Genomic DNA, 9,836 nt, shown 5'->3' on the forward strand with positions numbered 1-9,836 from the left:
ATGGAAACATCATACTCAAAAACTAAAATATACATTATAATTATAACCATGTATATTTTAGAATATATTGTAACACGAATATCATCAGATTATACAACAACTTATCTGATAAAATTCATAAATATTCTCATTGATTCTATTTAAACCTACAGCCTCTATCTCTCTGCTGTTATTTTTCTCACTTCATCAAGTCTCTATCTTCCCTTCATCTTTCCTCTCCTCTTGCACTTGTTTTTTCTGCTGAAAATACAGCACGACTGGAGAGAATTGAATCACCTCAGTTGCAGGGACTTGATTACCTTAACATTCAGTCAGTTAGTTGGTGAGTCTAAGAGAATCAGATTATTGGGAAACATCCGCGATTTTAACTTTTCCGAGGCGTTGAAGCTCATAGAGCACATTAACTGCAGCAGAATCAAATGAGCTCTTCTTATCAGCTCTAGCCTCTCCGTTGCATTCTATATTACCATGATCCGGTATGCACAAGGTTATTTTCGACACAAAACAGTTTGTTCCTTTGCTTCCTTCCAAGCCTTCAACCGATTGAAATTGAGTTCTGTTACAAAACGATACTCGTCAGATTCACATTATTATATTTACATAATATTTATACTTTTTAGCACTACACCACGCTATATCATTAAAACCGGTTAAGGATTCACCTGTCTTTGTATTCTGTTGAATCAAATGAAGGCAATGGCCACTGCTTTCTCTTGCACAAGTCATATAGTAAGCTCCGTGGTCCTCCCTTCTTCATATTAATCGATAAAATAACTGTACAACACAAAGCCAAGAATGAAATTAGTCAATATATAAGTAGTTATTAAAACACGCTACAGAAAAGCACATCGTAAAATTTCTTCGGACGTGAACATTAACAAGACTTGCTGCTATTAAACTCAAGAATATTTGTTGGTGCGAACCTGGAACGGAACCATTACAATCAGAGGAATCACTGGAAGTCTGCTTGACATCAGAAGTAGATTCCTTTGCTGTTAAGTTAGATTTGTCCAATTTCGGTTTTTTATGTGCTACTGGCTGTGGGGGTTGTTCTTCAGCTTGACAAGCAGGAGTACTGAAATCTATTACTCTTTTACCCTTGGCCGAGCTATACGAAATTCCCCTTTTCTGTAGCATCACAATAGAAGCAGCATGCAAAATTAACAAATCAATTCAACATAGTTACGCTAAAAAAATTTAGCATCTAAGAACTATTCCTAAGAGAAAAAAAACCTCAAGATCCTTCAACAAATGATGAGCAGCATCTCCTTTTGCAGATTTTTTATTCGGTCCCCTTCCGTCTCGAACCAGAAGAGCATTTGGCAGCTGTACACTAAGCACAACATGGTCCATGAATCCCTTCTTATCGCACTTTACTTTTACTTTTACAAAATAGCCGAGAGAGTCACATAATTGATTTAATTCACGCAATGGAGGCAGTTCAAGTTTGTCGGGAGTAACAATGGGAGATAACAGAGGATTGAAAACCTTCCACACTTGATCAAGGTCGAGTTTGGTATCAATTAGTATAGCCCCTGCGATACTCTCAACTAGATCTCCAAGTGCCTGAGTCACAACAAAAACAATGGCACAATTATAAAAAAAAAAGTGCTAGTATCTGTACTGAACCACATTCTTAAAGTTGTTAATTGTCGATTTAACCCTGATAACCATAACTAACCTTGGGAGCTTTAACCCCGGGAAGTGATACAGTGTTGTCTTCGGATTCAGAAATGGCCTTCACATATTCTGATATTTGGCCTTGTAATAATCCTGAGCTATGCATAAGGTGCGGGTGAAGGTTATGTTTAACAGCAGCTTGTGCAAAACTATCATTATTGACAGAAGCAGAACGCAAATCAGTCAACTCTCCCGGGTCAATTTCAGTGTGACTCTGATATAGATGCCATGTGATGAGAAGGTCCAACACTGAGTCACCGAGGAATTCAAGCCTCTGCCAGAAAATCAATAAGATAAGATGTATGATATTTTAATAAGCTACAAATTCAATAAGGCCCTATTTTGATAAACAACTTAATATAGCATAAGTGAAACATCACAAGTGCTATGCTAATGCCAATAGATTTACTCATATAAGTCAAATGAAACATAGATTAATTATAAATATATGAGACATAACAATTACCTCGTAGCAGCAACCAGTTCCATGTTCTGTCTCGGATAAATGTGTTGTTGCCTCCACTAAGAGTCCCTTGACAGAAAATTCATATCCAATTTTTGTCTCCAGGCTTGCAATCTCATTTACTTTTGGCTTATATGTATGTAGAGATGCAGCAACAATGGCTTCTTCAACCATGGACAGTTCAAGTTCCGAATCAATTCCTAGCCATTTCATCACGTGAAGTGAAGCAACCAATCCACCACCAACGTGGTATGCTCCTATAAGAGCTTCAACACAGTCGGCAATAGTCTTTGAACACATCCAGCGGTGACCCCGGTCACACAATTTCCCAACCACAACTTGTGGATCTTCCGTAATGAACTTTGCATCAAAAGGCACCTCCAGGGTTTCCAACCCACAATCACAAGGAGCAGTATGTATAGAGTCTTGTCCAGGAGCAATCCAACGACGTGGTTCAAATGCGGAGTCTCGAATATATCCCTGTCAGAAAACATGACAAAATAATAAGCATTGACATATTATATTACTAAGAATTTAAGTTTTATGCTCCTTGACAGTGGCGAAATAAAAAATAATAACCATAGCAAAGACTACCTGTAATTTGCGATCTATTCCAAGTTTATGAAGGGTTGAATTACGAACAGCCCATTGTCTTTTGGCAGATAAATGTCCTTCATGTTTCTTAGGATATTTAAGAAAGAGATGACAGCTGACAGCATATTTCAAAACAGAATCTCCTAGCAACTCAAGACGTTCCATAGAAAACTTTTCACAGGATCTTAAAGTTGTAAGTGCTTCAAGGATCTAGCAGACAGAAAAAAGAGACGAAACAGATTGTCATCATAACATCACAAATCAATGCATATCTTTTCTACAAAAACAAATTATATAGGACAAACCAGAGAGCTAGGTATCTTGAAATTGTCGGCATGATCATTTATCTCTGCTCTAAGCTGACTGGATAACATTAAAGATTCAATACGGTACATAAGAGACGGTAGCAAGTACATTGACTTCAACACGTCTCTTTTAACATCAAGAAGGCAAAGAAGCTCAGGTGGCATGTGAACATGCATTGGTGCCTTTGGATTTATCGGGCCAACTTGTGATGACTTTTCCCCTGCATCTGCCAAACTCCAAGAAAATATCATAGTCAAAATTTTAACATAACGAGCCAACACATTTCCGATTTTAAACAACATGATAAATATGATTTTGGATATCACTTCTCCATTGTCAGTTTAAGGTGAGTCACTAATTATTACAGTTTGTCGGTCTTTGTGAATAATCAGTCAGTAAAATATGATTCAATGACACAAAATGGAAGTTAGGAAGGAGCAACCAACCTTCCTCGGGAGTGTTCAAAAAAAGATTATGTGCATTATGACCTTGCCTCAGCCTTAACAAAGGCTGTTCTGGATGTTTTAGAGTGATTCGATACCTGGTCAACTTGAGTTGTTTAGTCAACTATGTTCATAACAGGAATGGCAGGGAAGTAAAAGTTAGAGAGAAAAAATAATGAAAAGTGTAATAAAACAAACTACACACCTTTCCTTGAAATATTGAGAGAACGTTATTTTGCTTCCCGACTTGTCATTGTTTCCATCAAAAGGACTTTCAGCAGATGAGTTATCAACAACATCAATGATACAATAAATTTTTCCAGTATGAACCGCCAAAGCTACCGTGTCTTTAATGTTACTAACATCAGCGACAGCATTGGCAAAGTGAAAAATGTTAGTGCTTTCGGGTTCCATAGCTGATGAACTGGTATCATCAGAATCTTCAGCAACCAACGAAAATTTACGCCTTACAAACTCAATAGCAGAAGAACAAGAACTGATTGCAGACCAGTGTATTTGCAAAGATCCAGGACATATATCATTTGACTTCTCAAGTGGTAGAAGCAAATACGAGTTTTTTGGATTCCACAATAAATCTGTGTCTTTCTGCAGTAAAAACTCCCTTTCTCCTTTCGCTGTTTCGGATTTACGAATCAATCTCCCAAACAAACCATTGAAAAAAATCTCATGGAAGCTTTTTGCTTTCGCCACCTAGAAGACAACAGAAAATAAAGAATCAAATTAACCTTCAGAAAAAATCAGATTAATGCTCTATACTATTTCAATTCAAACCTTCAATTACTTATTCTTGTACCTGTTCAGCATCCAAGTCAACCTCCCCACATGGAATGACAGAAGTCTTCACCATCTTTGAGATTAAATACAGATCTAAGTCCATACTTCCCACGTCATCGTCAAGCTTTGACTCAACCAGAAGAACAAATCCAGAGTAAATTTCATGGACAATATTACATTGGAATTCAAACTTATACCCATGAAATTTGGCTCCATCAAGTTTGTCCCCCCATGAACCACATAATGCCCGAATTCCAGTCGTTCCGTGTAGCTCTTTTCTTTTCGTGGTTCCTAAAAATGCCAAAAGCAAAGCAAAATCAAATTGCATCAGCATAAGTAACATAATACTTTGGATGACATAAACAAACATTTGCACGTCCCTAAATTAAAAACATGTTCGGCAAGAATAAAATTCAATCAGCAAAACGTTTATACCTGCGCCTGCAACTGCACCTGAACTTAATTCCTTGCTTTTCAAGTCTGCTTCTGCAGGATCTTCAACGAAAGGAACAAGATGATCATTTAAGGCGCCCATTTGATGAAGCTTCTTACAAGCTTCTAAACATACAAGACTCTTTGCCAAACGCATGTCTTTTCCTGAAGACCCAACTATTGTTTGGAAAGCGGCATTAGGTGGTAAAATTAGCTTACACTGGTACCCTCCCTCCACAGGTAGTAACTCAAAATTGGGCTTTGGAGAGGAATACCTACGTCATAGAATACAATTCAAATTGCATAAATCAGTTGTTTCATAACACTATGCTTCAACTAGTTAGACAAAAAAACTAGGGTCTAATCTTACTTATCTCGTGGGAGCTTTTCGCAATATTGATTTACAAGACTAACACTAGAATCTAAATTTACTGATGCTCCAGTAGAATCCACATAGTATGCTTCTGTTTTCCTTACTGTAAACGCCCTTAAATTAGATTCATTGTCTTTGCTAGCAGCTGCATCAGTCATGGAACGCTCCCCCTTGATTATGTCAAAAAGCTGATTTCTTTGCTTCAAGTTTCCCCTGTAGATATAGTTTAATAATTAATTAATTTGTATGTATGTTTGTGTACAAACGTCTGACGCTCGAGAGTGATCTAAACTAGTCATAAAAAAGTTATTAACCCTTGCAGTGAGAATAATCACCTCTCGATCATCAAGATGAATTGGGAGTTAGCACGCCTAGATCTTCCACGAGATTGGATATAACTACAAACTGTCGTGGGGAGGTCAAAACGTATCACACACGAGCAGTTTGGCACATGGATTCCTTCCTCAAGTACATCAGTAGTAAATAGAAGATTGATCTAAATTTAAGAAAAAACAAAACAAAACATTTAAGAATCTATTATGAGATTTCTTAAGCCAACCATTTAAAAAAAATCCTAATGTATGTGACCAAATAAATACCTTTCCGGATCGGAAAGAATCCATTATCTCTTTCTGCCTGTTACGAGCCAGTGCATCAGCTGATGTATTGCTTCCAGTTACATAGGCAACCGTGAGATGAGATATCTGGGAAACTTTTTTCACAAATATTTCAATCACCTTAGCCGCAATGATTCTTTCCACAAAAATGAGGCACAATAACTGACTAGGCTCTCTACGAACACAAAATGATAGATTATGAGATGGTTACGATGCATAATACAACATTACATGAATTCATAGTTGCATACCCAAATGATTGGAAGAGTTTAATGAGTTCAAATAATTTAGGTGATATGTATCCCATGTCCACTGCCTTTGAAAAATCAAATTCAACATCCAAAATCACTTCATCAGCTGCAGAAATAATAGCAACAAAATTTAGCGATCTCAAATAAATAAGGTGAAGATTCGAAAAGACCAAAAAGGAGAAACAAAATCTATATGCACACCAAGATGGAGGGATTCTTCAATTATTTGGATTACTTCTTCAATGACAGTTACACACTGAAGATTGGCTTTTCTGTAAACTTCACACTCTCCGTAAATTTTGGAGAATTTCTGATGACATATTTTAGCAGCCTGCACAAACAAAATCAGATTCATTAAGAGCATGCATATGTTAGATAAGCTTTAAAGTTCCATTATGAAAAGCAAAAATAGAACAATTTCCCATTTTCTTTCTTTTTATTGCACGATTTTTTCCATAATATCTCAAAGTTCGATGAATACCTCACAAGCACACAGCAGTCCAAGATCTTCGAGGCAGTATAAAATCTTCGCAAGCTCATTGGACATCCTCTGATGCAGTGTCTTAAATTTATCGTCCATATCCTTATAGCTACTTTTAAAATCTGATAACAACACATCACACTGTCCAAACATATTAATTTTGGTCAGTATCATTTACCATAAGAAGGTAATAAGAGAGGGTAAAAAGTGACAGAAGCAAACATTTAATATATGTATCATGTACATAAATCATATCTGTGAAACCCACAAATACCTTCGACCACGAGGCTTCAATTTTCGGCTTCAAACTCAAAGCAGGGGACCGAGCTTGGTCATAGTATCTACAACTCTCTTTTGCAGATGGGATACATGTATCCATCTCTGTCCGATCTTTTACCGTATATTTCTAAATAAACAAAACCATTTACCTTCTTTAGCTAAACATAATCTCACATGAGCATTGCTTGAAAAATAACTTGAGTAAGCCAAGAAATTAAAATTACCCGAGAATCCAAGAGGTTTTCAAGGTCTGATATCTGATACTTACAATCCAAAGTAGAAGAAACACCTAATTCATGACATAATGCAAAAATATAAAATATAGCTTGTTTTTACACTCACAATCTAGACTCTGAGTGACATTAGAATTATGAAAAGTACATATTTTTAATCCTTCAAGTAAGAGAGGAAGCAATGATTAAAAAGCCGTTAACATTTTTATAGAAAAAAAAGAGCTTCACTAGCCCAGTGGGATAAATATTGCGGTTCAAACTTATTTGAAAAGTACACTAGCTGAAAAGCTTCAATATGTAAAGAAACAAAGCTTGTGGTATTTTATCAAAGTTAGCACATAAACAATTACCTCTTTTACCAATTGGTGATGCTGTCATCCCAAAAATCTTTGGCTTCACATTAGCTTGGTGATAAAATTCCTTCACCAGCAGAAGACACAAATTGTCATATGAAAACTTATTCTCTAAGGATCTGTTCGGCTGAACCGGCGGGAGAAGAGGAGAGGGATTTTATATATGTGTTGTGTTTGGTGCGGCAGAGAGGAGTAATTTCGATGGAGGGGAAGTGTAAATATTTTTTCACTATTGTAACATTGGAGGTGACTTTAAATAAGAAAAAGTTTTAAATCCAAAATTTAAAGAAATATTCACTCTCGTCTAAATCTCCCTGCTTTTGGAAGGAAGTTAACAAAACGAAACAGTTAAAGTTTAAAATAATCCCTCCTTCTCTACCGTCTCCTTCCAACCAAACAGGCCCTAATACAAAAAATTTAATGAAAGACGAAAGATAATGTATGATCAATGAAAATACAAGAAAAAATAAATTTTGTTTTCTAGCACTCACCACCATTATCTTTGCATAGGGATGGTTGCCTGATGCTTGATGACACTCATCGATAACTATCAAGCATATCGTTTCTATACTCAAGAATGCTTTTCTTAAGGCATCCAAAAGAGTCTGGGGTGTCATAACCATTACCTATAAAACAGAAAGAATCTGCATTAGTGTTTTTACCTTTACCACATTGCATTTGTTTCATTAATTAACATTCCTTATCTAGACCATCATATAGTTAGCATCACTTAATACACCCGATACTAAAAGCCAATTTCATTTCAAAAGTTATAAGCATAGTACTAGACATGCCGCAAACGTGGGAAACTTTGAGCTTGAAACCTGAATATTAAAATCCTGACAGTGAAGGTTTCTAACCAATATAATTCTAGAACTAATTCATCATAAGCTCTCAAGTTAAAACCCATGAAACACAGAAACTAGTCAATACTGCAAATCAATGAAAATAAAATCACCGATAAACAAAGAAAGCTTTAGTAATTTTCCGACAAAGAGAAAAGCATGGTAACAAACAAACATACATCATTGTCCGTAACTTCCTTCTGCCAGCTCTCGAAATTCCATGTATCAACTCCTTTAGCCCCATGGTATTCCTCAACTTGAAGATCAGTATTATGTTTTATATTCTTGTATTGCTGCAATGTAGATAGATGGAAGAATGAATACACAGACAACAGTTTATGAAATCAAAGAGTTAAGAAAAGAACATAGAACATGCCTGATTGACCAAAACAACAGTTGGAGCTAAGAAAACAATAATCTTTTTGACACCACTAGACCTAACAGCTTGACCAACTTCCTTAATAAGCATTATAGCTATCAGTGTTTTCCCTGAACCTGTATCCATGATTGCTATTGTGTTCCTCCTCTTTGCAATCTCAAACGCCTCTAACTGATCCCTGTAAAATTAAAAAACACAAAACACATGAAACCCAAAAATGCATGAAACCAAAAATGCAATCTTTATGATCATTCTAGCCAAAAATCATCAAAATTTGATGAATGGCCTAGTTGAAGAAAAAGGGGCAAAAAAAAAAAAAAACCGAACCAAACCTTCTAGGAACCAAATTTGTAACGAGAGATTCTTGAGAGGGGGAAACTTCAACATGGGGTTTTGCGTACAATTGATCGAAACTTCGCTTGAGATTCTTAGTTTGATTCTGATTATGATCGTCGTTTGATGAATCCATGAGAAAAATTGTTTAAAGTTTTGATTTTTTTTTCAGTTATTATGAAAAGAAACCAGACACAGAGGTCTTAGGTTACACGTTACACACAAAAAAACAGAACAAGATGAATTAACGTTAAAAAAAAAAGGTACAATTGCATTGGTTTTAATTGCAGAGAACTGAAAAAAAAACACAAATAGAGCTAAGTGAAGTGAAGAAGAGAACGAAAGAGTACGAATGCTATAGTGTAAGTGTGTAACAATAAAGTGAACTGGGGCAGTTATACGCTGCGCCGCGCGTTTATAAAGGGGTGTACCCTACACAATTTTTGAATTTTTTTCTTTATTTGTGGCAAATTAATAGTTTACATTTATAATTTTTTTTCTTCTTTATTTGTGGCAAATTAATAATTTACGTTTATAATGTTTTTGTTGTTGACTAGACTTTAAATTTTTTTATTAGTTTTACAAATTTGTGTTTGTGGTGGTTGGAGAATATATAGGAAAAAGTTTTATTATTCAAATTCAAAGTTAGACTATTGTTTATAATCTTAGAGAAAAATCATATTAGGTTTGTAAATTAGATATTATAATAGTTGTTATTATAATGTAATTAAGATGTTGTCTTGATGATTATTTTTTTCAATTGTTACGTGAGAATTTTGGTAATATAAGTCCAATAGTGTTTACATTTTGGCACGATACATATGATTAATTTGAAGTGAAAAAAAAATAAATCACATTTTTTTTTAAATTTAAATGACTTATGATATAGTTTCTACTAAATAAATATGAAGGTTTGAACTCGGGAAGAAATAATTATATTTAAGATGTAATATTTAAAAAATTTAAAAGGATAGAGAAG

At 35.3% G+C, this 9,836-nt stretch overlaps 1 protein-coding gene across 1 annotated transcript; it reads right to left on the reverse strand.

The window, feature by feature from the left end:
• Positions 1–12: 12 nt before the first annotated feature.
• LOC131660712 (endoribonuclease Dicer homolog 3a-like) lies at positions 13–9,220 on the reverse strand. The gene is made up of 25 exons (XM_058930009.1): positions 8,857–9,220; positions 8,522–8,702; positions 8,325–8,438; positions 7,792–7,926; positions 7,298–7,367; positions 6,939–7,003; positions 6,710–6,841; positions 6,436–6,576; positions 6,156–6,285; positions 5,955–6,060; positions 5,686–5,878; positions 5,422–5,582; positions 5,084–5,299; positions 4,717–4,988; positions 4,301–4,572; positions 3,692–4,197; positions 3,490–3,584; positions 3,043–3,269; positions 2,738–2,947; positions 2,147–2,623; positions 1,682–1,954; positions 1,234–1,566; positions 924–1,128; positions 663–774; positions 13–556 (listed from the first exon to the last, which is right to left on the reverse strand). The coding sequence occupies exons 1-25, from the start codon at positions 8,991–8,993 to the stop codon at positions 343–345; spliced, it is 4,977 nt and encodes a 1,658-aa protein (XP_058785992.1). The 5' UTR covers positions 8,994–9,220; the 3' UTR covers positions 13–342.
• Between the last annotated feature and the right edge of the window lie 616 nt (positions 9,221–9,836).

This window comes from Vicia villosa, linkage group LG3 (genome assembly GCF_029867415.1).
Source record: "Vicia villosa cultivar HV-30 ecotype Madison, WI linkage group LG3, Vvil1.0, whole genome shotgun sequence".
NCBI classification, from domain to species: domain Eukaryota; kingdom Viridiplantae; phylum Streptophyta; class Magnoliopsida; order Fabales; family Fabaceae; genus Vicia; species Vicia villosa.